The 27,386-nt window shown below is 42.3% G+C and overlaps 1 protein-coding gene across 4 annotated transcripts in view; it reads right to left on the reverse strand.

Moving 5' to 3' along the window:
* The window catches only part of NALCN (sodium leak channel, non-selective), a 1,011,261-nt gene that overhangs the window by 77,963 nt on the left and 905,912 nt on the right, over window positions 1-27,386 (reverse strand). For all 4 annotated transcript variants that reach the window (XM_075336708.1, XM_075336707.1, XM_075336706.1 and 1 more), the window contains 5 exons: window positions 26,361-26,481; window positions 26,153-26,284; window positions 11,898-12,065; window positions 3,272-3,376; window positions 2,644-2,750 (listed from right to left, as the gene is read on the reverse strand). In XM_075336708.1, coding sequence (XP_075192823.1) covers window positions 2,644-2,750; window positions 3,272-3,376; window positions 11,898-12,065; window positions 26,153-26,284; window positions 26,361-26,481 — 633 coding nt within the window. The remainder of the gene's footprint in view (window positions 1-2,643; window positions 2,751-3,271; window positions 3,377-11,897; window positions 12,066-26,152; window positions 26,285-26,360; window positions 26,482-27,386) is intronic.

A 27,386-nucleotide genomic window follows, 5' to 3' on the forward strand; every position in this document is an offset into this window, starting at 1 on the left:
TTTTCATACTTTCATTTCTACATATAGCTATTGTATTGTTCATGTCAGTATTCATACAGCAGTTTCTGCTTTACATTTATTCCACTTGCACTGTCACTGGTGTGCAGCCCTTCTCTTTATATAGGTAGTGAGTATACCGACATGAGCTAGGACGTACCCAGTACGTCCAATGTCAGTAAGAGGTTAACACTCCGTTTGCAGACATGTATTTTGTGGCGTTTGCATCTCATCAGTGCAATGCAGGAGATCTGATTTGGCTTTGTGAAAGTCCTCTGATAGAGGATTGAAGGGGTAACTCCTCTAAGGCTTGCTCCTTTTCCAAAACCATGTGTCAAAACTTGGTAAAGGGTCGATAGTGACTTTTAGGATACCTTCATATAATTAGTGTCCCTTGAGTTCAAGTCTTGTTCTTCTCTAAAGAAATTAGGATATTTCAATTCCCAGAGGAACATTGCATAACCTGAATGTCTCCTTACGCCGGCTTGGAACTCTCCACAAGGAGAAACGCTCCCCTTTAGTCCTTTAAGAAGATTATGATAACCTTAACATTGCACAAGATATTGATCAATGTCAGATTGGGTGTGAAATTATTTGTGGAAGTCAAAGACTATGCACAAACTCATCAGAGCACAGGGTGAAGAGGAAAATAATTTAGAACTCAACGGATATCATGTTCCATATTGAACAGGTTGACCAACGGTCACAAAGACTGTAGTGGATGGTGATACAGGGTAGGTTGCCCATCTGGAACCTGTTTAAAATCCAATACTGCTCAAGGTGCCTCCTCGTGGGGGAAACATCTCTGCATGTCTTTTGGTATTGCTGCTTTGCATAGCACCTGTTGGCTGGGATTACAGATAGCACGCTGTCACTTATAGCAGTCTATATTTTGTATTCATGCATTCAGTTTGTTTCTTATGTGTATGTTGCATGTGCAGCATACATGTACAGTGCTGGCCAAAAGTATTGGCACCCCTGCAATTCTGTCAGGTAATACTCAGTTTCTTCTTGAAAATTATTGCAATCACAAATTGTTTGGTATTATTATCTTCATGTATTTTGCTTGCAATGAAAAAAACACAAAAGGGAATGAAACAAAAATTAAATCATTGATCATTTCACACAAAACTCCAAAAATGGGCCAGACAAAAGTATTGGCACCCTTAGCCTAATACTTGGTTGCACAATCTTTAGCCAAAATAACTGCGAACAACCGCTTCCGGTAGCTATCAATGAGTTTCTTACAATGCTCTGCTGGAATTTTAGACCATTCTTCTTTGGCAAACTGCTCCAGGTCCCTGAGATTTGAAGGGTGCCTTCTCCAAACTGCCATTTTGAGATCTCTCCACAGGTGCTCTATGGGATTCTGAACTCATTGCTGGCCACTTTAGTAGTCTCCAGTGCTTTCTCTCAAACCATTTTCTAGTGCTTTTTGAAGTGTGTGTTTGGGTCATTGTCCTGCTGGAAGACCCATGACCTCTGAGGAAAACCCAGCTTTCTCACACTGAGCCCTACATTATCCTGCAAAATTTGTTGGTAGTCTTCAGACTTCATAATGTCATGCAAACGGTCAAGCAGTCCAGTGCCAGAGGCAGCAAAGCAACCCCAAAACATCATTGAACCTCTGCCATATTTGACTGTAGGGACCGTGTTCTTTTCTTTGAATGCCTCTTTTTTTTTCTGTAAACTCTATGTTGATGGCTTTTCCCAAAAAGCTCTACTTTTGTCTCATCTGACCAGAGAACATTCTTCCAAAACGTTTTAGCAAACTCCAGCCTGGCTTTTTTATGTCTCGGGGTAAGAAGTGGGGTCTTCCTGGGTATCCTACCATACAGTCCCTTTTCATTCAGACGCCGACGGATAGTACGGGTTGACACTGTTGTACCCTCGGACTGCAGGGCGGCTTGAACTTGTTTGGATGTTAGTCGAGGTTCTTTATCCACCATCCGCAAAATCTTGCGTTGAAATCTCTCGTCAATTTTTCTTTTCCTTCCACATCTAGGGAGGTTAGCCACAGTGCCATGGGCTTTAAACTTCTTGATGACACTGCGCACCGTATACACAAGAACTTTCAGGTCTTTGGAGATGGACTTGTAGCACATGCTTCCTCACAATTTGGATTCTCAAGTCCTCAGACAGTTCTTTGGTCTTCTTTCTTTTCTCCATGCTCAATGTGGTACACACAAGGACACAGGACAGAGGTTGAGTCAACTTTAATCCATGTCAACTGGCTGGAAGTGTGATTTAGTTATTGCCAACACCTGTTAGGTGCCACAGGTAAGTTACAGGTGCTGTTAACTACACAAATTAGAGAAGCATCACATGATTTTTCAAACAGTGCCAATACTTTTATCCACCCCCTTTTTTATGTTTGGTGTGGAATTATATCCAATTTGGCTTTATGACAATTTTTTTTTTTTCATTGAAGACAAATTAAATGAAGACAATAATACCAAAGAATTTGTGATTGCAATCATTTTCAAGAAGAAACTGAGTATTATCTGACAGAATTGCAGGGGTGCCAATACTTTTGGCCAGCACTGTAAGTAAAGAACTATATACAATATAAAATGGTTTTAGATGCAACTCTTTTCTCATATACTTTTATATGTGCAAAACTAAAAATATTTCCAGCGTACTTACCAAACTCTTGGAACCCAAAATCCTGGCTTCTTTTCTCCTGGTTTTAACTTTAGATTGAGATTTTTCGACACGCTGACATTGATCCTAAATATGCCATGGCACTTTTCCTAGTTAGAAACATCATATACATTGTAAATTGTAGTTGAATCAACTTTAATGTAATATGTAATGAATCGTATAGTTATTTCAAAAGACAATTTTGTAAAAAGTTGCAATTTGTAGATTATAGGTTATCACATACCTAACTGCACATAATGAAAAACTCCTTGTAGGTCCTGGACTCCTATCTACAGTATGTATGTACATGAGTAGTTCTACATACAGTTTTTCACATAATAATTTCCAATTTTCAGGTGTAATTAAATAGCTGTTACATGAGTTTCCGAGTGCTCGAGAATACAGGAAACAAGGGACCATTATGTTTCTTGAATAGTTATGTAACAATTTTTCTATGTAATGTGAATTACAATACAATTTATTCCTTTATGCCCCACCAAGGCCAGATATTACCTTGCTGCAAGAATTAGTCTAACCTTTCTTTGAGCATCATAATATATTTAAAGGGCTATATGGGTTTTGTTTTATATACCAGAAAGCTACTGTAATATATATGCATTATATAACTTACTCGAGTTTCAATAGTTGGATCGTTACATTTTGCAAGCTTTCCCGCAAAAAGCTGGACACCAAAACTGGCAAACACTAGCATCAATGTTAGCAGAAGAATGGATACCTGAAAGCACACAAACATAATACTGGGAAATTAAATGGCCTGAATAGGATATGGATACCTTTGGTGATTCATGCATTTTAGGCTAAGAATAATTTTTGTATGTCTTTTTCTGAGCTCTTTTTAGCTGATTTATGACCATAAAGTTCAACCCAGTAGTACAATTTAAGTCCCAAACACCTTAAATGGCTTTTGTCAGAAGGATGCTTTATCTGGACAGTCAGTCCATTTCTCCAAAACACAGGACCACTCGCTGTGTGAGTATAAGTAAATCACCGCCCAGTGTATCAGATCGCCAGAGCTAAACTGACCTCTGCCTCTAACATCTTGCGGCAGCACTGTGTGAGTATAAGTGAGTGTGTGTGTCTGCCTATAACACTGTGGTGTATATACTATGTAGTATGAACTTCACACTATATAGTATATACACACAAACAGGGATGTTGCTAAGCACTATGATTTGGGGCCTGCATTTTTTTTTTAAATAAGTTTTATTTCATTTTGAAATTTTATATGCTTCTAGGGAAGGCGCCGGCTGTCACTGCCTCTCACTGACCCAGTCACTCTCCAGCACATAGGAGGTGAAGAATGTCCAGGAAATGTATTTGATCTTTGTCAGTAATGACTTTTTTGACAAGCAGTGATGATTAGTGATTGTCAGTCCACTGCTCCGGCCATACATGGAGCTCCGGCATAGCCACTGATCACTGCTTGTAATCTCTGAGCAAACGGCTGCTGTCACTGCCGCTCTGCTAAATTTAGGCTGAGACTGGCCTCTGACCTCATAACCCCTCCAGCAGAGCATATAAAGTGACAAGTATACTGTCTGTCTATACCTGTATATTATATATGGGCATTTATTGTGTATTTATATGTAATACACAGATACAGTATATAAACAGTTTATCACAAAAGTGTGTACACCCTCACATTTTTGTAAGTATTTTATGATATCTTTTCATGAGAAAACACTGAAGATGTGACAGTTTGATACAATGTAAAGTAGTCAGTGTACATGTTGTATAACAGTGTAAATTTCTTCTAACTCAACACACAGCCATTAATGTCTAAACCACTAGCATCAAAAGTGTGTACACCCCCAACTGAAAATGGCCAAATTGTGCCCAATTAGCCATTTCCCTTCCCAGTGTCATGGGACTCATTAGTGTTACAAGGGCTTGGATGTGAATGAGGAGCAAGTGTGTTAAATTTGATGTCATCACTCACACCCTCTCTCATAATGGTCACTGGAAGTTCAACATGGTACCTCATGTCAAAGAACTCTTTGAGCATCTGAAAAATGAATTGTTGTTCTACATAAAGATGACATAGGCTCTAAGAAGATTGTCATCACCCTGAAACTAAGCTGAAGCATGGTGTCTGTCATAAGCAGTTAAACAAGACAAGTTCCACGCAGAACAGGTTTTGCCATGGTTGACCAAATAGATGAGTGCATGTGTATGTGTTATGCAGCATTTTACCATGTTTCCCCGAAAATAAGACCTCCCCGAAAATAAGCCCTAGCATGATTTTACAGGATTTTTGCAGTGTGCTTGAAATATACAGTGAGGAAAAAAGTATTTAGTCAGCCACCAATTGTGCAAGTTCTCCCACTTAAAAAGATGAGAGAGGCCTATAATATACAATTGGTGGCTGACGAAAGACTTTTTTCGCCACTGTGAGCCGTACTCCAAAAATAAGTCCTAGTTATAGTCATGGCTGGCGTTAGGGGGAGTCAAACTTCGCAATTTATCAGTGCCCCACTCGCTTAGGGACCCTAGAAGTTGTATTCTGATGTTCAGATTGTTTAAGGACCTTCCATGAATTTATAGTCATGTGATCAATTGTCTCTCAATTGCAGGATACTAAAAGAACTGAACAGGGGACAGTCTGGTATGCAGGACTGACATTAAGGGGATGGGAGAGCAAACTGGGAAATTTCACAGGTTCCTCACTATCCTATATCCTTATGATAACAGTGCTCCAGGACTTTTGTGACATCACCTCATGTGACTAAAAGTCAATTCAAGAGTCTAAAGCTAAAGAAGAGACAGGCTGACATGTATGTGCAGTGTGTGTGTGTGTGTGTGTGTGTTTATATAGATGGATAGATGGATAACAGATTGGATAGATAGATAATAGAGGGATAGAGGGATATATAGATAATACATAGATGGATAGATAGATAATAGATAGAGGGATATATATATATATATATATATATATATATATATATATATAAAAGGATAGATAGGTAGATAGATAATAGAGGGATAGATAGATAATAGAGGGATAGATAGATAACACATAGATGGATGGATAGATAATACATTGATGGATGGATAGATAGATAAATAGATAATAGCTAGAAGAATAGATAGATAGAACAGATAGAGAGACACATGTGTTACACACACAGTTTGTAGAGTGATGTTGATGTTCCAGAATGTAATATGATTATATTTGAATAAATTTTGATTTGTTTTTGCTCAAGAATAAATCTGGATTGTTCATGGAAAAAAAATAAGACATCCTCTAAAAATAAGCCCTAGGCCATTTTTCGGCAAAACATAGTATTAAAAATAGTGGCTCTAGTTATTCAATATCTTTTAGTAATTAGTATTGACACCTGAAAAGTGTAGAATTTATATGCCATATAAACAGTATATAAATAGTATATCATAAATGTGAGTACACTCCTCACATATTTGTCAATATTTTATTAGATCTTTATATGGGACAAGACTGAAAATATGACACATTGATACAATGTAAAAAATGCCAGTGTACAGTTTGTATAAAAGCCTAAATTTGGTGTGCCCTCTAAATAACTCAACACACAGCCATTATTGTCAAAACCGCTGGCAACAAATGTGAGTACACTCCTAAGTTAAAATGGTCAAATTGTGACTAATTAGCCATTTTCTCTCCCTGGACTTATTAGGTCTCACAGTTGGGTCTTACGAGGTCTCAGGTGTGAATTTGGAGCAAGTATGTTAAAAAAAACTGAGGATAAAGGTGCTGGACTGGTCGAGCATGTCTCCAGACCTTAACCCTATTGCGTATCTGTGTGGCATCCTCAAATGGAAGGCGAAGGAGTGCAAGGTCTCTAACATCCACCAGCTCCGTGATGTCGTCTTGGAGGAATGGAAGAGGTTTCCAGAGGCAACCTGTCAAGCTCAGTGCTTGAAAAGAATTGTGGCCATACAAAATATTGACAATGGGCACAATTTGGCCATTTTCACTTAGAGGTGTACTCACTTTTGTTGCCAGTAGTTTACATATTAATGGCTGTATGTGGAGTTATTTAGTGGCCACAGCTAATTTACACTGTTATACAAGCTGTACACTGACTACTTTACATTTTATATTGTATCAATATCTTCAGTGTTATCCTATGAAAAGATGTCATAAAATATATACAAAAATGTGAGGTGTGTACTCACTTTAGTGAGATACTATATAACTGTATAGGTTCTCTGGAGGGTAGGTGGGTTCAGGGATCACGTATATTTTGTACCTGTGTATTGTATATAAGGAATACCCATATATAATGCAGGGCAGAGGCAAATGTCGTATCTCCTACACTGTGATTGTCTCCATCTGTGAACTAAGCATGCCTCTTGAGCTATTTAACGTAGGCCACAGCTGTGAGGGGAGCCAGTTGCCACTTTGTTGTAGACCACAGATGCGCTGCAAGCTACAGTTTCCGCCAGTCACCAGTCACAGTGTTCAGTGCCAGAGGTAGCAGGAGATGCCGATATATGACAAACGAAGATGAGGCAAGCTCAGTTTCTATGGTGGAGACTTCTTCCAGTAGTAGCCTGCTGATCTCCGCTTCCCGCCGCTGTCACCACAGTGTTTACTGCACAGCAGTGTAGCAATCAGGCTACTGTGCTCTGAGCACTTATTGACCTCTGCTTTGTCTCTGTAACCCTCATTCATATGTTCCTTTATTACAGATATCTTAAAAAGTCTTAGGGTACCTTCACACTTTAGCGATGCAGCAGCGATCCGACCAGCGATCTGACCTGGTCAGGATCGCTGCTGCATCGCTACATGGTCGCTGGTGAGCTGTCAAACAGGCAGATCTCACCAGCGACCAGTGAACAGCCCCCAGCCGGCGTCTGGAAGCTGCGGACACTGGTAACTAAGGTAAACATCGGGTATGGCTACCCGATGTTTACATTAGTTACCAGCGCACGCCGCTTAGCTTAGTGTGTGCAGGGAGCAGGGAGCCGCGCACACTGAGCGCTGGCTCCTTGCTCTCCTAGTTACAGTACACATCGGGTTAATAAACCCGATGTGTAATGCAGCTACATGTGCAGAGAGCAGGGAGCCGCGCACACTGCTTAGCGCTGGCTCCTTGCTCTCCTAGCTACAGTACACATCGGGTTAATTAACCCGATGTGTAATGCAGCTACATGTGCAGAGAGCAGGGAGCCGCGCACACTGCTTAGCGCTGGCTCCTTGCTCTCCTAGCTACAGTACACATCGGGTTAATTAACCCGATGTGTACAGCAGCTACATGTGCAGAGAGCCGGAGCCGGCAGCACAGGCAGCGTGAGAGCTGCGGAGGCTGGTAACTAAGGTAAATATCGGGTAACCACCTTGGTTACGCGATGTTTATCTTAGTTACCAGCCTCCGCAGCTGCCAGACGCCGGCTCCTGCTCGCTTCATTTGTCGCTCTCTCGCTGTCACACACAGCGATCTGTGTGTCACAGCGGGAGAGCGCCTTTGAAGAAAACGAACCAGGGCTGTGTGTAACGAGCAGCGATCTCGCAGCAGGGGCCAGATCGCTGCTCAGTGTCACACACAGCGAGATCGCTAATGAGGTCACTGCTGCGTCACAAAAAGCGTGACTCAGCAGCGATCTCGGCAGCGAGCTCGCTGTGTGTGAAGCACCCCTTACACTGACATAGCAGAGCCATGAATCTAATCCAATCATGTGTGATACAGTCCACAGAATTAATCCCCATCATGTGTGGTACAGCCAGCAGAGCCATGTATCTAATTCCCATCACGTGTGATACAGCCCGCAGAGTCATGTATTTAATCCCCATCACGTGTGATACAGCTGTCGATCCCATGTATGTAATCCGCATCATGAATGAAACAACCTGTAGAGATATGTATCAAATCCAATAATGTGTGAAAGAGCCTGCAGTGCTGCATATCTAATCTCATAATTTGCGAAACAGCCCTCAGCAATGCTATCTGATCCCAGCATTTGATACACTCGATGTATCTAATCCTAGCATGTTATGCAGAGATATGTACCTAATTCCAGAGGGTGATACACTCCGTATGCCTAATTACAACACATTATACACTCTGTGTAGGTAATCTCAGCATATGATACAGTATGCAGCAGCACACTTTTTCATGCTTCCTGTGCACACAAAATTCGGACTGGTATAATTTTGGCATTCATATTTTAAAGGCCAGAGGTTCTTAATATGTTCTTGTGTTCTAGAAAGATGATCCAAATTGTCAGCTGAACCTGCCCATATCGATAGGTTCATCCAACTAGCTTATCTGTATGGGGGCGCTGGCTTACTGTCAGGGGAGATGTCTATGGCACATGTCCGATTTTGGACTGCTAATCTTATTGTTCTCCCAGAGATAAGCAGTCCACCGATGTGTCAGTCAGTGGCTTGCTCAAAGACAACACAGAAGCGATCCACTGCTGAATGCGCATGCCTACTTCTGTGGATATACACTGCATGGTAGCACTTCTCTTGTCCTGTATAGTGGGTGTGATTCTCATTATTTGTAGAATTCTGTATATATACACTGTATAGCACCACTTCTTCTGTCCTGTATACTGAGTGTAATACTCAGAAAAGAAGAAATTTGTTCAGCTCACCCAGTCCTGCAGGAGGCTTGTAAATCCAGACGCTGCAGGGACATAAGAGGTATGGCCAAAAGTCCACAAACATCCACTAGAAAAGGGTGTCCAGCATCCATATCCAGAAGGTTAATAAAAAAATCCAATTTTATTTAGTCCATTAATAAAACTCCAATTTAAAATAGTGATCCATATTGCAATAACAGAGGACGTGTTTCAGACTTAACGTCCTTATTCTACATCTAAGGACGTTAAGTCCAAAATGCATCGTCTGTTATTGCAATATGGATCACTATTTTAAATTTGAGGTTTTTTTAATGGACTAAATAAAATTGGATTGAAATAAAATTGGATTTTTTTATTAATTTATTATTTATTAACCTTCTGGATTTGGATGATGGACACCCTTTACTAGTGGAAGAGTGTAATACTCAGTATCTGTATTATTCTGTGTACACACATTGCACAGTACCCCTTTCTTCCATGTACACTGAGTGTAATTATCAGATAAAGTTGTTTGATTCAGCTCACCATAATATGGATATCTGGAAGCTCAGTCAGCTGTCATGAGGCTTATCTCCTCTGTACATTTTTGGAACCTGCTTTTAAAATGAATTGAATAAATGGAATTTTAATTTTACCATTTGTCCGAGGAAGTTGTTGCTGGAGCTTCATCTTCATGGGAGTAATTATCAGTTTCTGCTTGTATTCTGGGTGTCGTTATGGGGGCATGGTCTTTATGGGGCATGGTCTTTATGGGAGAGTGGCAAAATGTCCATAAATTTTGGTCCACTTCTCCAGAAAAAATTGTATACTAAGTTGGCAACCCTGTCTGCCAATTGCTCATATGTTCTCAATGAGAAAGCCACAACCAAATGTTTCTGGCAGCGGCTTATCTCAGGGAGAATAAAAGAATTCGCAGTCGGACATTCTAGATCCTTAACTGCCCCACAATCATCTGTCCAGGGCCCCATGCATATTAGACGGACAGGTGAACCCATTACTATCAGCAGGATTGGCCAATGTTAGTCTAATGTGCGTTGGTGGCTTTAAATTCTCCCACTAAACTCACTGACAGATTCCCAAATATATAATTTTAGACAATGCAGACATAGCACAAAGGCTATAAAAGGTCAAAGGTGCAAAATTAAAAAAAAAATAAATAATATTTTTAGCATTTAAGAAAATTTTTCCCTTATAAAAGTTGTCCACTACTTGGAAAACCACATCTCAATTGTTATATTCACTCATAAAAATAACATCAGCTTATACTAGTTTCTGATGTTGGCGCCATTCCAGCAATGTTCGTACCTGTTCTCCTAGGATGTAACTGACATCTGAAGGAAGTCAATGCGCAGCAACCTGCTCTCATTTCTTCCAGGTGGCAGTTTGGTCCAAATAAAGTGAGTCTGAAGCTGCCACTGATTAGGTTGCAGGCAGCTCAGAATACCATTCACAGTGAATTTCATCAGAAGCCATGACGAATTAAGTCTGCAGACAGTTTATCTACTCTCCTGAATAAACTGGCTATGTATTATGGTTCATAGAGACTGCAAAAGGCAAATAAAGCAAGACCCTATGACAAGACTGTTTTTCAGCCATAAATGGATGCAGATGAGATTATGTTTTATGTTGCTGTATACCGTATTTTTCAGACTATAAGACGCACTTTTTCCCCCCCAAAATTTTGGGGGAAAGTGGGGAGTGCATCTTATAGTCCAATGGCTGCAGGGAAGGGGGTTGCGGTGATGGCGGAGCGGGTCATCAGAGGCAGGAGCAGGCTGTAGCAGCGCCTACCGTAACCACGTGGGCCCGCTCATTAGCCTCATTTCATATACACTGCACCCCGACGCCCATCATCTCTCAGCCCTACAGCTGGCGCTGAGAGATGGGCGGGATGATGGGCGGGGAGTACCCGCATACTAAACAGCCAGTCCATGTGATCATCCCTGGCTCCTACAGCCTCGAGTGAACATGTGTAGCTATATTCACTGTCCCCCGCGTATCATTATCAGCGTGGGGGGCAGTGAATAAGTATACTCATCGGTCAATGTTCTCTGCAGCATCACGATGACCTCCTGTCTGCCTGCCCACTGATGTGTGTGGAGAGCGATGCGCACGGTGATGACGTCATCGCTGGCGCACGGCTATACACAGGTCAGTGGCGCTGCTGCTGGCACAGACAGGAAGACGAGTGATGCGGCGTGGAGTGAGGAAAGGTGAGTATAAACGTTTGTTTTTGTGTACCACAGGATGCGGGCCATATGCCAGGATGAGGGCATATTCCAGGGAGCACGTACCAGGATGGGGGTATTTTTCAGAATGGGGGTATTTATAAGGATGGGGGTATTTATCAGGTTGGGGGCTATACCAGGATGGGGGACATATATATATAAGGATGGGGATAATATACAAGGCAGGTGGATCATTACCAGGATGGGATACCTTAGTAGAGAATTTGGGGTCATTACCCCCATAACAGTGTCAGCAGCAAATCCCATAATAGTGTATCATGACCACATTTTTTGCTTAAAATGTTATTTTCCTATTTTCCTCCTCTAAAACCAGGATGCGTCTTGTGGTCTTTTAGTTCGAAAAATACGGTAACTGACTAAACAAATCAGTATTGAATATTTTAGAATTGCAGTATTTCCACATAGCTTTGTACATACCAGAAATATTTCCTTAAACCCACTGAAAAGTTCACGGACTACTTTTCTCATTTGAGGGACAAGCTTGAATATGCGGAGAGGTCTCAAGCAACGCAACACCATTAAAAGCTGAGTCCCAGATTTAGCTGGAATATTGTAAGGCATCCAACATAGGAAGATCAGGCTGACCTGAAAATCACATACAAAATATGATTACTACCACATTCTTATTCTGCATCACAAAAATAATACTAAGACATCTTTCAAATACGGTAAGTATCTTGACAGCTACTAGTCCACTACATCAGTGAAAATCTAAAAGCAGAGAATTGTGCCAAATTCATCATTTGCTTTTTTTAGCTAGTTTACTTTTTTTTGTCTTTTGATATTCATTGACGTTGTCAGATTCCTCAAAGCAACAGACTTTGTTTATGAATTTTACACAAAATAAAAAAAATATTTATTTTTGTTTTATCTTTTTAGCACCTTTTTAAAGCAAAAATATGGAAGTTTCATTAAAGTGTTATAAAATTTGTGCAAAAATTTCAGGCGTACATAAAATCACTCCGGGGGAATGAGGTATTTCTGCACCAAAGTTTTATGACTTTTAAAAAAGTTACAATTGATGAATTTGCCACACAAATTTGGAAAACAATAACTGTGACCACATTGGCGAACATAGAAAAAAAACAAGCACAGATATAAAATAGACTACAAAAAGGTGCAATTTAAAAGAAAAACCATCAAAAGCAAGAAAAAAATAGATAAAAGAACACAATACAATAATCACTTTTGCCCTTTCGTCTTAATTTATTTAATTATGAACTCTGACCCCGAAAAATAGATGTTTCAATTGGCTTTCAGAAGAGACAAGAAATAAGAAAGCAAATATTATTGGCCAATTCTAAAATAACCTGTAACATAAAAACACACAGAGAAAAAGTTTGTGATAAAGGCAGAGGTAAAAAGAATAGAAAAAGAGATTTTAAAACAATTCAAAAGAGCATAATTGCCCACTGGGTTGCACCCATAATAAGTGTCCTGTCCCAGACACCCTTCTCCTACAAAGTAATATGACGCCTGAGGCCCAAGAAAGTGTTATACTTAATAAGGTAAGATAAAAGAGTGTACAGGTATGCTCAAGACACACTAATTAAAGAAATACCAATACAATACAACCAGGGGTCTCTATGCATGGAGAGGGAGGTGCACATCCCACACACATTATTCCACCAGCATCAGCTTCCTTCATTTTTTAGGGGGTCACCCCTACGGAAGCTGTTAATGGTCACATAATACATGGGGTTATGTACCCCTCCCCCTCTATTCCTGGAGACCATTTAGACTTATTATATTGTTTTGTTTTAGGTTTTTTTTTTTTTTAAATATTCACATATTGTATATCTGCATGTTTATTGCCATTGCCATTTTTGCAGGGGGCATTTGTGCAGATTGTTTCCAAGTGCTGATTTTTTTTATAAGTATTTAGCAGTTATACATGCAAGTCGTACAGGGCAGAAGACAGATAAGTTTTGCAAGACAATCAAACAAACTTGCACCAAGTTCATTTGTGCTGCAAAATGTTTTCGCCATATGCATTTGTTTAACTTCTTTGCTAGCTACTTCAATCCCTCATTTCTTCCACCCTTTCACACACCCAGTGCACTCCATCTATATCAGTCCCTCTCTTCTCCCATCTGTTATGTACTGCTCTCATGCTCTTTTCAAAATTTTAAACCATCTAGAACCATTCACTCCCACCATGCAACATAAGAGACACTCTCATAAATCTCTTAACGACATGCTAACATTCTCTATTCTCCTTCTCCTTGTGGCAGGAGATATTGCACCTAATCCAGGACCTTCTTATAATATTAAGTTCAATTCCTTTTTGCTATACTCAGAAAACCCATAAATCTCATTATTATACCTTGCATGCCTTCTGTCTCCTTTAAGTATGCTCTTTGGAACCCATGCTCAGCGTGTAACAAACTCTCCTTCATTCATGACTTTTTCCTTTCCAATTCCCTTAACCTCCTGGCTCTTACTGAGACCTGGATTCACCAGTCACATACCTCTGCCGCTGCTGCTCTCTCATATGGTGGCCTACCATTTTCTCATACCCCTACACTTGACAACAGATCAGGTGGAGGTGTTCATCTGTTGCTCTCTCCAAAATGCACTTTTCAGGTCATCCCTCCTGTTCCCTCACTTATCTTCCCTTCTTTTAAGGTCCACTCTGTCAGGCTTTACAGACTGTTCTCCCTGCGAGTAGCAGTTGTCGATCGCCCTCCAGGCCTAACTTGTTCCAATCGCCTCACTCTCATGTCCTAACTCTTCTGTAAAACATTATAATGAAACCCTGCAGAGTGCCCTGAATGAATCTGCACCTGCTACACGCAGAGCAACTTGGAACAGATGGCAGCAGCCCTGGCACACGTTGCAAACGCGTTTTCTCCAGCAGTGCTCTATGTGCGCTGAATGTCTGTGGAAAAAAATCCAATCTAGCTGAAGATTTCATCCATTATAAGTTTATGCTCAAAACATACAATGCTGCCCTTCACCTCTCCAAACAAGCTTACTTCAACACCCTCATCACCTCTCTAGCCAACAATCCTAAATGACGCTTTGATACTTTCCACTCCATCCTCAGACTAAAGGGTACTTTACACACTGCGACATCGCTAACGATTTATCGTCAGGGTCACGGTGTTTGTGACGCATATCCAGCGTCGTTAGCGACATCGCAGCGTGTGACACGTATGAGCGACCTTCAACGATCGCAAAAGTGGTAAAAATTGTTGGTTTTGGAGAGGTCGTGCAAACACCAAATATTGTTGTATGTGCAGTAACGAGGTTGTTCCTCATTCCTGCAGCAGCACACATCGCTACGTATGACACCGCAGGAAAGAGGAACCTCACCTTACCTGCGGCCGCCGGCAATGAGGAAGGAAGGAGGTGGTTGGGATGTTATGTCACACTCATCTCCGCCTCTCTGCTTCTATTGGGTGGCTGCTTAGTGACGTCGCTATGACGCCAAACTAACCGCCCCCTTAGAAAGGAGGCAGTTCGCCGGTCACAGAGACGTCGCTAGGCAGGTAAGTATGGTGACTGTTCCTAGCGATGTTGTGCTCCACGGGCAGCGATGATTGACCATATACACCAGGAAATGTTATCACTGCCTCATAACACCACATATTGTCTGCCCTCCTACACTTCATCTAGCTCACTTTCATTCTTTGATCCGGTCATTGAAGTAGAAGTTACCAGGCTCCTCGCATCTTCTTGCCTAACTACCTGCACCAGTGACCATATTTTCTCATATCTCCTTCAATCTGTCACCCCAGTTGTCACCACTGACCTAACTAAAATATTAAATCTCTCTCTCTCCCCTGGTGTCTTTCCCTCCTTCTTCAAACATGCCAGCATACACCCATTACTGAAAAAACCATCACTGGACCAGAACTGCACCGCTAACTACAGACCAGTCACTAATCTCCTCTTCATCTGTAAACTTCTTGAACGCTTGGTCCACTCCCGTCTAATCTGCTATCTGTCAGATAACTCTCTCCTCGACTCTCTACAATCCAGTTTACGCTCCTTACACTCTGAAACTGCTCTTACTAGACTCTCTAATGATCTACTAACAGCTAAATCTCATGGTCACTACTCCCTGCTGATTCTCCTGGATCTCTCTGCCGCATTTGATACTGTGGATCACCAGCTCCTCCTCACTATGCTCCGCTCTGTTATGCGCAAGGACACCGTTCTCTCTTGGTTCCCCTCCTATCTCTCTGACCGCTCCTACACTGTATCTTTTGCCGGCTCCTCTTCTTCTCCTCTTCCCCTTATGGTCAGGGTTCCTCAGGGTTCAGTCCTTGGCACCCTCCTTTTCTCTCTATACATGGTCCCTATTGGAAAAACCATCAGCAGATTTGGTTTCCAGTACCATCTCTATGCTGATGACACCCAACTGTATACATTATCTCCTGACATCACCCCTGCATTATTACAAAACACTAGCGATTGTCTGTCTGCTGTCTCCAAAATCATGTCCTTACTCTATCTAAAACTGAACCTGTCAAAAACTGAACTTCTCGTGTTTCCTCCCTCTCCCAAACTTCCCAAACCCAACATTACCATTTCTGTTTGTGGTTCTATCATTACTCCCCAGCAGCACGCTCGCTGTCTTGTGGTTATATTTGACTCTGATCTCTCCTTCACTCGCCACATTCGTTCACTCGCTCGTTCATGTCACCTCCACCTCAAAAACATCTCTATAATTTGACCTATTCTTACCGTTGACTATGCAAAAATTCTTACTGATTGATTGCTCTCAGAGAGAGAAACAAAATTAAAATTCTGTAGTTGTGATACCTTTTAATGGTTAACTAAAATAAAAATAAAATATGATGTTATAAAGCAAGCTTTCGAGACATCTCACGTCTCTTCCTCAGGCATGATATGACAAAATATCTGAAGAAACACAAATATGTACACAAAACAGGGCAGAGCGATGCATAGTAAAAGGACACTTAAATAAAAAAACACTGAGCTTGGAAAGTGAATCCTTAATTAGCTTTGATTAGTGGTGTGAGTTTTATTGTCCTAATATCCATGCAGGATCAGAGGCATGGTGCCCTAGGTCTCTGGAGCTGACCTCTCAGATTTTGTAATGAGTCATAAATCCTCCTGAGATGTTAAGTCCTGTGTCCACAGAGTTAAACATTGTGATGAATTTGTATGCCCAGACCCTGCGATGGCTCTGTGATCTGAAGTTATCTTTTAATGTGACAACTTTCATATGGTTTATGTTGTGTCCTGGATCACAGAAATATTTGGCCACAGGTAAATACATTTTTTGTCTGTAATTGTGTGGCAGTGAGATCTCATCCTTGCTCTCAGAGGCCCCCAATAGGACATATAGTGCACAGGATTCCGATGAAACGGAAATAGGCCAATGGTTTAAGGTTGCAGGATGCTAAAAAGTAATTTTCCAGTTTAGCCATGAAAAGGTTGGCATACAGTGGTGCCATTTTGCTTCCCATAGCAGTTCCTGTGCATTGTAGATATAGCTCCTCGCTGTCGCGGGCGGAGGAAGGGACGCTGCGCTCACCCACTGCTGCTGCTGCTGCTCGCTTGGTCGGTGGCTCGAGCGGTGGGCCGGATCCCGGGGACTCGAGCGGTGCTCCTCGCCCGTGAGTGAAAGGGGGGTGGTTTGGTTTAGGGATATTGTCCGTGACATCACCCACGGTTGTGGTGAGGTTGTGACACCACCGCTGCTCTGGACGGGGATCCCGGGAGCGGTGACAGGGAGCAGCTTGGATGTTGATTCTCCCCTCCGTGGGTAGGGGGTTTGGTCGTCCCGGGGCCCGTTGAGGGTTAGGAATGGCAGGCGGGTTACGGGGCCTGGTGAGGTGCAGGGTCGCGGGGGCAGCGCGGTGCCGCACGGCACGGTGGTACTCACTCAGCCAATGATGAATGCAAAGTCTCCGGTAAAACAAACGGCTGGATGGACGGGTCCCACAGACAGCTGCGGTAGTTCTCCCGGTAGGTTGGCGGTAACTACCTTTCCCTGCACCTGTGTTGTGTTCACAGTTCCAATGGCTTCCCACTGGTAACCCGCTCCCCAGCTTGGATGGATGCTGAGGGAGCCCCTTTTGCCCGCAGGCTCTGGCCCTGGGAACTGTAGCCTTGGCGGTGACTGTATTTCCCTTCACGGTTTGAGCTGTTGCCTTCAATCGGGTCTTGACTGCTGGGAAACCCCGGAGGTTCCCTTCGCTAACGGATTTGACCGGTTTTACGGCAACTCCTAGCCTGGTCAGGGTCCGTAAGCCTTGCCGAATGGTGCTGGCTTCTCTTCGCTCCCCGATCCGGTACCGGCGGGCCACCGCCCGTCCCCGGTCCTTACGGTACACTTCAATCAGCCTCTCCTGCAGACGGTCACCACCGTCTGCCAACCTTGCTGTTTTGTGCCCGGGCCACGCACCCGGACACGGTCAGTCTCCTCTACTACCACTTCACTTCACTCTCAAAACTACTCTGATCTGACTCCTTTTCCCGCCTCCAGGACTGTGAACTCCTCGGTGGGCGGGGTCAACCTCCTGGCCCACCCCCTGGTGTGGACATCAGCCCCTGGAGGGAGGCAACAAGGATTTTTGTTTGACCTTGATATGCCTAGCCGGGGTGTGAAGGTGTGGTTGTAGTACCTGTGACGTCCTGGCTTGTTCAGGGCGCCACACTCGCCAAAAGAGAAAAAGTTGTGTGTGAGGATGAATCTGGTGAGTCTTAATACAGACTCAGAAGGGATCCCATTAGCTTCAAGAAACATTTGGCAGGCGGTTAGTCCATCTTCATGTGGGATATTATAGTATAAGGATTCCACATCCATGGTGGCTAAGATGGTACTCTCGGGTAGAGGACCTATTGTGGATAGCTTTTTTAAAAGGTCAGTGGTGTGCTGTATATAGCTAGCGGTCTTCCTTACCAGTGGCTTAAGGACATTTTCTACCCACCCAGAGATTTTTTCAGTGAGCGTTCCCACCCCTGAGATGATCGGCCTCCCTGGGTTACCTGGTTTATGAATCTTGGGTAGCATATAGAAAACTCCTATCCTTGGATTCTCAGGTATTAGTTCCAGAAGGTTTGTGGAATTTGTACCCAGACATCTGATGACTTTTTTCAACTCCTTCATATATTTTGGGGTTGGGTCATCATCCAGTCTGGTGTAGTACTGTATTTCCGTCAGGTGTCTGTTTTCTTCTTTAATGTAGTCCGTTGTATTCAGGAGAACTGTGGCATCCCCTTTATCTGCTGGCTTAATAGTGATCTCCTTATTTTTCTTCAGGCTGTGAATTGCCCTTCTCTCCTGCACACTGATATTAGATGTTTTTTTGCTTTTTTGTTCAATATTGTGGACTGTACTGAATATCTAAATGAGCTTTAAAAAAGCTATCCACAATAGGTCCTCTATCCGAGAGTACAAATCTTAGCTACCACGGATGTGGAATGCTTATACTCTAACATCCCACATGAAGATGGACTAACCTGCCAATTGTTTTCTTGAAGCTAATGGGATCCCTTCTGAGTCTGTATTAAGACTCACCAGATTCATTCTCACACAACTTTTTCTCTTTTAGCGAGGAGCTATATCTACAACGCACAGGAACTGCTATGGGAAGCAAACAGTATGCCACAATATGCCAACCTTTTCATGGCTAAACTGGAAAATGACTTTTAGCATCCTGCAACCTCAAACTATTGGCCTATTTCCGTTTCATCGATGACATCTTAATAATCTGGACCGAATCTGAGCAAGAGCTTCTAAAATTTCATGAAAAATTCAATGCATTTCATCCAACTATAAACAGAAATCAACTTCTTGGATACCACCATAAAAATTCAAAATGGCTCAATCCAGACATCAGTGTATCGGAAGCCTATTGACCGTCCCACATACCTTAAATGGGACAGTTTCCATCCCAAACACATTAAAAAGTCCATTGTCTACAGCCAGGCCCTTAGATATAAAGGTATCTGTCCCAGGCCAGCAGACAGGGATGAACACTTAACCCATCTTAAACCAAGGCTACCACCTCACCACCATTGATGATCAGATCATTAGAGCCACAAGGACCCCTAGAAGTGAACTGCTTCAATACAAACAAAAAGAGGAAAATAGTCGAGTACCTCTGGTGGTGACCTACAACCCATAGCTTGAGGTACTGAGAAGTACGGCCAATAAACTTCACCACATTCTACACAAGGATGACCGGTTAAAAACAATATTCAAAGATCCTCCATTGCTGTGCTACAGGCAACCTCCTAATTTAAGGAGCATCATGATCCGAAGTTCTATGCCCTCAGACACACCAAGAGGAACTTATCCTTGCAATGTAAAGAGCTGCAAAACCTGCGCTCATGTAGAGACCAAAGACCGGATACAGATCCCTAACACACATAAGGACTATAAGATTCCTGGGACATTCACATGCTCCTCTTCCAACGTGGTGTACTTAATCCTGTGCACTATATGTCCTATTGGGGGCCTCTATGTTAGAGAAACAGGACAGAGACTAAGAGCAAGGATGAGCTCTCACTGCCACACAATTACAGACAAAAAATCCATTTACCTGTGGCCAAATATTTCTGTGCTCCAGGACACAACATAAACCATATGAAAGTTGTCACATTAAAAGGCAACTTCAGATCACAGAGCCATCGCAGAGTCTGGGAATACAAATTCATCACAATGTTTAACTCTCTGGACACAGGACTGAACATCTCAGGAGGATTTATGACTCATTACAAAATCTGAGAGGTCAGCTCCAGAGACCTAGGGCACCATGCCTCTGATCCTGCATGGATATTAGGACAATAAAACTCACACTACTAATCAAAGCTAATTAAGGATTCACTTTCCAAGCTCAGTGTTTGTTTATTTAAATGTCCTTTTACTATGCATCACTCTGCCCTGTTTTGTGTATTTATTTGTGTTTCTTCAGATATTTTGTCATACCATGCCTGAGGAAGAGAAGTGAGATGTCTCGAAAGCTTGCTTTATAACATCATACAATAATAATAATAATAATAATAATAATTTATTCATTTATATAGCGCTATTAATTCCATAACACTTTACATACATTGGCAACACTGTCCCCATTGGGGCTCACAATCTAAGGTCCATAACTGTATGTTTTTTGGAGTGTGGGAGGAAACCAGAGTACCCGGAGGAAACCCATGCAAACACGGGAAGAACATACAAACTCCTTGCAGATGGTGTCCTTGGTGCGAATTGAACCCAGGACCCCAGCACTGCAAGACTGCAGTGCTAACCACTGAGCCACCATACTGCCCATACATCATATTTTATTTTTATTTTAGTTAGCCATTAAAAGGTATCACAACTACAAAATTTGAATTTTGTTTCTCTCACTGAGCGCAATCAATCATTTTTCAACTGGCTAACACGGTACCAAAACCTTTTTCTTTTAACTAAAAACTCTTATTGTCGCTCTTATTCAATCTTGCCTGGATTACTGTAATTCTTTACTAATTAGTCTCCCTGTTACTAAACTCTACCCTCTCCAATCCACCCTGAATACCGCAGCCAGGATCATTTTCCTCTCCAACTGCTTCACTGATGCCTCTGCTCTGTGTCAGTCATTACACTGGTTGCCTATCCGCTACAGAGTCCAATATAAACTTAAATTCTGACCCACAAAGCGCTCCACCGCCCTACATCACCTCCCTCATCTCTGTCTATTACCCCACCCGTGCCCTCCTTTCTGCTAATGACCTAAGACTGACATCTTCATTAAATTCAAACCTCCCACTCCCGTCTTCAAGATTTCTCATGAGCTGCACCAATGCTCTGGAACACACTACCAAGAACAATTCGATTAACTCCCAACATCCACACCTTTAAGCGGGCCCTAAAAATGCATTTCTTTAGACTAGTGTAGCGCCCCATGGAGCAGGTGGTTAATCTACTCATTGCCGGGCCATTGAGGGTCAGGTCAGGCGATGTCACGGGTGGCCTTGCCCGGTTCTGTTGCCCTGAGGCATACAGCAAATGAAGGGAAAGTGTTTTTGTTTGTTTCTCATGATGCCACCTGTGGTATGCGGTCAGGGAATAGTCACTGCTGCAGAATTCCTCACCGAGGCAGGTGTTATGGCAGCCGGGATGGTGTCACTCCCCACAGGCGGAGCGGGCCCTGGGTGGGATGACAAGGGTTGGCAGTCCCTTGGAAGCGCCGGAGTGTGTGGCGACGGCGTCGCTAAACAGAGTCAGCAACTGCGGTTTGAGGTTTTTTTACTCACTGATTTAAAGCTGCACCCAGGTGCTGGTCTCTGTCGTCGTGGGCTCCGGTCAATCCCAAGCAAGTAAGGGGGCCACCACCGGTGTTTGAAGATAGAAAGAGAGAGAGTGTCCTTTTCCTAGGATGTCCCCCTCAGCAGTTAGAAACCCGGGCTGAGCTTCCACTCTAAGCCCCAAGCCTAGTGAAGTCCAAGAGTTACAGAAGTGTCTTGCCAGAACTATGGTCCCGACTTGTCTGTCTGTATGAGTGTGTTGTGCCTACCTCCATCCCCAATGGTGCCCACCCCCTGGCGGTTGCCCTAGTGACTGGAAAGTCCCATGACTCTATATGGCCACCCCCCGTCTGCCGCACCTAACTGTATGTAAGATAAAATGTGGTGACACCGATGGTTAACACCCCCTTACCTGAGATGGGTACCACAGCTTAACTGAGGTGCAGCACCCTGTGGCGACCAGAGCCTCAGGGGCACCACACTAGCCTATCATCTCACCTCCCACATCTACTCTAGTCTCGTTCTGCTCTTCATAAAATTTACTTCCAATTCCTGTCCCCTGTATCTTCTGATTGCATTCATCTTCATGTACTTTTTTACACTCTGTATGTATAAATTCTGGCTGGCGAGTGGTCCACGCAGCAGTTTTTTAATCCCCTATTAAATCGATGGCTGGAGTATATATGACAAGCTTTTCTCCCCCTCATTCACCTTTTGTGCCTCCCCTATTTCCTCATAGACTGTAAGCTTACGAACAGGGCCCTCCCTCCTCTTGGTATCTGAATTTTATTTTATATTGTCTCATATTGTCTGTACATGTCCCCTTTGAATGGTAAAGCGCTGCGGAATATGTTGGCGCTATGTACAGTGCCTTGCGAAAGTATTCGGCCCCCTTGATATTTTCAACCTTTTCCCACATTTCAGGCTTCAAACATAAAGATAAAAATTTTAATGTTATGGTGAAGAATCAACAACAAGTGGGACACAATTGTGAAGTTGAACGAAATTTATTGCTTATTTTAAACTTGTTTAAAAAATAAATAACTGAAAATTGGGGCGTGCAATATTAGTCGGCCCCTTTAAGTTAATACTTTGTAGTGCCAATTTTTTGCTGCGATTACAGCTGCAAGTCGCTTGGGGTATGTCTCTATCAGTTTTGCACATCGAGACACTGAAATTCTTGCCTATTCTTCCTTTGCAAATAGCTCGAGCTGAGTGAGGTTGGATGGAGAGCGTTTGTGAACAGCGGTTTTCAGCTCTTTCCACAGATTCTTGATTGGATTCAGGTCTGGACTTTGACTTGGCCATTCTAACACCTGAATACGTTTATTTGTGAACCATTCCATTGTAGATTTTACTTTATGTTTTGGATCATTGTCTTGTTGGAATACAAACCTCCGTCCCAGTCTCAGGTCTTTTGTAGACTCCAACAGGTTTTCTTCAAGAATGGTCCTGTGTTTGGCTCCATCTATCTTCCCAACAGTTTTAACCATGTCCCTGCTGAAGAAAAGCAGGCCCAAACCATGATGCTGTCACCACCATGTTTGACAGTGGGGATGGTGTATTCAGGGTGATGAGCTGTGTTGCTTTTATGCCAAACATATCGTTTGGCATTATGCCCAAAAAGTTCGATTTTGGTCTCATCTGACCAGAGCACCTTCTTCTATATGTTTGGTGTCTCTCCCAGGTGGCTTGTGACAAACTTTAAACAACACTTTTTATGGATATCTTTGAGAAATGACTTTCTCCTTGCCAGTCTTCCATAAAGGCCAAATTTGTGCAGTGTACGACTGATTGTTGTCCTATAGACAGACTCTCCCACCTCAGCTGTAGATCTCTGCAGTTCATCCAGAGTGATCATGGGCCTCTTGGCTGCATCTACGATCAGTCTTCTCCTTGTTTGAGATGAAAGTTTGGATGGACGGCCGGGTCTTGGTAGATTTGCAGTGGTATGATACTCCTTCCATTTCAATATGATCGCTTGGACAGTGCTTCTTGGGATGTTTATAGTTTTGGACATCTTCTGGTAACCGAATCCAGCTTTAAACTTCTCCACAACAGTATCATGGACCTGCCTGTTGTGTTCCTTGGTCTTCATGATGCTATATGCACTTTAAACAGAACACTGAGACTATCATAGAGTAGGTGCATTTATACGAAGACTTGATTACACACAGGTGGCTTATATTTATCATCATCAGTCATTTAGGACAATATTGGATCATTCAGAGATCCTCAATGAACTTCTGGAGTGAGTTTGCTGCACTGAAAGTAAAGGGGAGGAATAATATTGCACGCCTCAATTTTCAGTTTTTTATTTAAAAAAAAAAAAAAAAAAATTAAAATAAGCAATACATTTCGTTCAACTTCATAATTGTGTCCCACTTGTTGTTGATTCTTCACCATAATATTTAAATTTTTATCTTTATGTTTGAAGCCTGAAATGTGAGAAAAGGTTGAAAAATTCAAGGGGGCTGAATACTTTCGCAAGGCACTGTAAATAAAAATATTATATTATTATTATTGCCAGAAATAAATGAAGCAGAAAGGTTTCAAGTTATAATAGAGCCTCTTTTTTGCACATTTTTTTCGAAGAGGACATTAGCACAGAGTATATATAATACAATATGCGTACAGGCATTATTTTCCATAAACATATTATTCATTTATGATTATATTCCTTGAATTATTAACTCTCACGAAGTGCATTTTTGTGAGATAGAGCTTCTTACAAAATATAAGAGGGTGGAAATAAATGCCCTGATAATACATAAAAAATATATGAATATATGTGATACCGATATTGAAGTTCCCACCGTGTCCTCTCTACTCTAATTCTTCATTATTTTATTTTTGTTTACCTACTTCCATTTTGATGAAGCTTCATTTGAGAATTCCCAGTTTATGCTGGGATACTCAAATGGGACATCATCAGGGGCATAGGCTGTGTCTTTTACAGGGAATCTGTCAGCAGGTTTTTTCTATATAATCTGAAGACAGAATACTGTGGGGGTTAACACACAGATGTAAGCTATGCCTTTCTTATCAATGTCCCTGCTGTTGTTTATCTGCAGTGTTTTGTTTAGCTTCATGAGACTATCACTGCTGGACTAGGTCAGATAGAGGTCAGCAAGTTCACCACACCCCTGCTGTGATAGCAGCTCACTGTCTGTAGACATTGTACAATGAGATGAGAGCCTGGTGTGAGCGAGGTGTGTGGGCGAGGACAGCTCTGCTGCATGCTAAATATACAAACTCTGATTGTGACAGAAGCGCTTCGCCCAATAAACTAAGTGATACATCATTGGATTCAGTATCTTTTTTCCTACATTATGCTGCTCTCAGATGGGGTAAGAAAAACCTGCTGACAGATTCCCTTTAATAAATGTAGGGTTTAAAAAAACAAAATCCAAGGTCACCTGTTCTTCCATACTGCAGGCTATCAAACAGTCCACAGAATGCCTTCTTTTCTCCTTCCCCAGTTATGTGCATTTTATTTGGCCTCTTCACTCCATGCCACGGCTTCTGATATCATCATTCTAGTCCAGACTGTGTCGTCACTGCCCATTCCTTCTCATGGGGTGTAGGGGGACAGTTTAGTTCTGGTCAGGAGAATAGTAAGGCACGGAACTCCGGTATCTCCACCATTAGGGGTAATATGAGGCTTAAGGCCCCATTACATGCAGTGATATCGCTAATGAGAGATTGCTGGGGTCACGGAATTCGTGATGCACATCCGGCCTCGTTAGCGACGTTGTTGCGTGTGACACCCCCGAGCGACTGCTAACGATCAGAAATACTCACCATGGATCGTTGACACGTCGTTCATTTTCAAAATATCGTTGCTCATGCTGGACACAGGTTGTTCGTCGTTCCTGAGGCAGCACACATCGCTACGTGTGACACCCTGGGAATGAGGAAAAACAACGTACCTGCGTCCTCCGGCAACGAGGTGGGAGTGACGTTAATGCGGCTGCTCTCCGCCCCTCCGCTTCTATTGGTGGTCTGCTGAGTGACGTCGCTGTGATGCCGAACGAACCGCCCCCTTAAAAAAGAGGTTATTCGGCGGCCACAGTGACGTCGCTAGGCAGGTAAGTATGTGTGATGCGTACGGCGATATTGTTCGCCACGGGCAGCGATTTGCCCGTGACGCACAAACGACGGGGGCGGGTACTTTCGCTAGTGATGTCACTGCGTGTAAAGCAGCCTTTAGGGACAGCCTAAGGTCCCCTAGCATGAGGGACAGTATGGAAGCCCCCAATCCCTTGCTATCCTGCAGTCACATCGTGACATTTTAAGGCTATATGTCCAGTGTGTCTACTGATTCACTTTGTAACAGTAAATAGTATATATAATACATTATGGTGTGCAGTGAACATTAGTTTGGGGCTTGCTACATCTGTAAGGTGATTATTAGTGTTAAAAAAAACATTTACAAAAGGAAAAATGTGTTCACTCACAAGATAAATGAATATGTCCATGACACCTCCGAAATCCCTTATAACAGCGGTGGGAGTGAAGAATAAGCCATCTGCCATAATCTTCAGGTTCAGTTCAATGCTCATGAATATCACAAAAACATACTCTGCAATCTACAACACAGACAAAAAAGCATCAGCAGGCTGATCTAAAGCAGATGAATTCAGAACATATTGAGTAAAATAATACCTGTAAAGTTGGTGTGTGCATTACCCGTCTAAATGGGGACTCGAACATCATGGAGATACATGAACATATGGTGACTACTATCATAACCCAGTCCAGGTAAGTCACTAGTCCCAGTAAGTCACTGCCAGAGAACATAAGAAGCTTAGTTTAATTCTTATAATAACGAACTATTAAATGATATTTTCCAGTGCGGTACATTGTAATCTCTGTAAATCTTCTGAATGCATCTATAGACATGTACATACTGAAAGCACAATGTATACATGATGTTCCAGAACAATAACAAAATGATTCTTTTTACAAATCAAAATCATTGTGCGGTGTGCTACAATTTACTGCAACCATGGAAACAAACTACCCGGTAATGTATGGCTTCAAGGCTAAGAAAATCAGGTATTTACTGTCTGTCTGCAAATATGGGAACAAATGCTTTTCTCGGTGATGTCAAGCAGATCCCGGTGAAATATTAGGTGTTATATCAACATTCGAAATGTTTGATTATTTCATGAATCCTAAATATTATTAAGAAATCCTCTATATATGTAAACAATCTATGTCAGTTACTTATGGAAAAGCTGAACCCAACTTCCGGATAACCAGGAAGAAATAAGGTTCCAAAGGAAAATTTTTTACTCTCCAGATAAAAGGGCTCAAGTGGAGTCTTGGAATTTTTGGTTTGTAATAAAGGGATCCTTCCAGTAGGTTTTTGATACCTATTTTGAGATCAGCATAATGTAAAGGCTGATTACAGTGATGTATCACTTACTGGGCTGCTTGTAGTTTTGAAACAAAATCATTGTTTTCTCAGCAGGAGATTATCACTTAAGGACTACTTGGCCTGGTGCCAGGTAGTCCAATCATGCCTCCACAACTAAGCTGCCAATCAGTGGTGTGTGCAGGCTTATGCAAGGCTCAGTATTCAGAGAACTGGTAGATATACAGCATATAAAACTGTGGTTTCTTTCATCATAACTGCAACAACCAACAAAGTAACTGATACATCACTAGAAGGACAGAATGATTACC

This window comes from Anomaloglossus baeobatrachus, chromosome 2 (assembly GCF_048569485.1).
Source record: "Anomaloglossus baeobatrachus isolate aAnoBae1 chromosome 2, aAnoBae1.hap1, whole genome shotgun sequence".
NCBI classification, from domain to species: Eukaryota; Metazoa; Chordata; class Amphibia; order Anura; family Aromobatidae; genus Anomaloglossus; species Anomaloglossus baeobatrachus.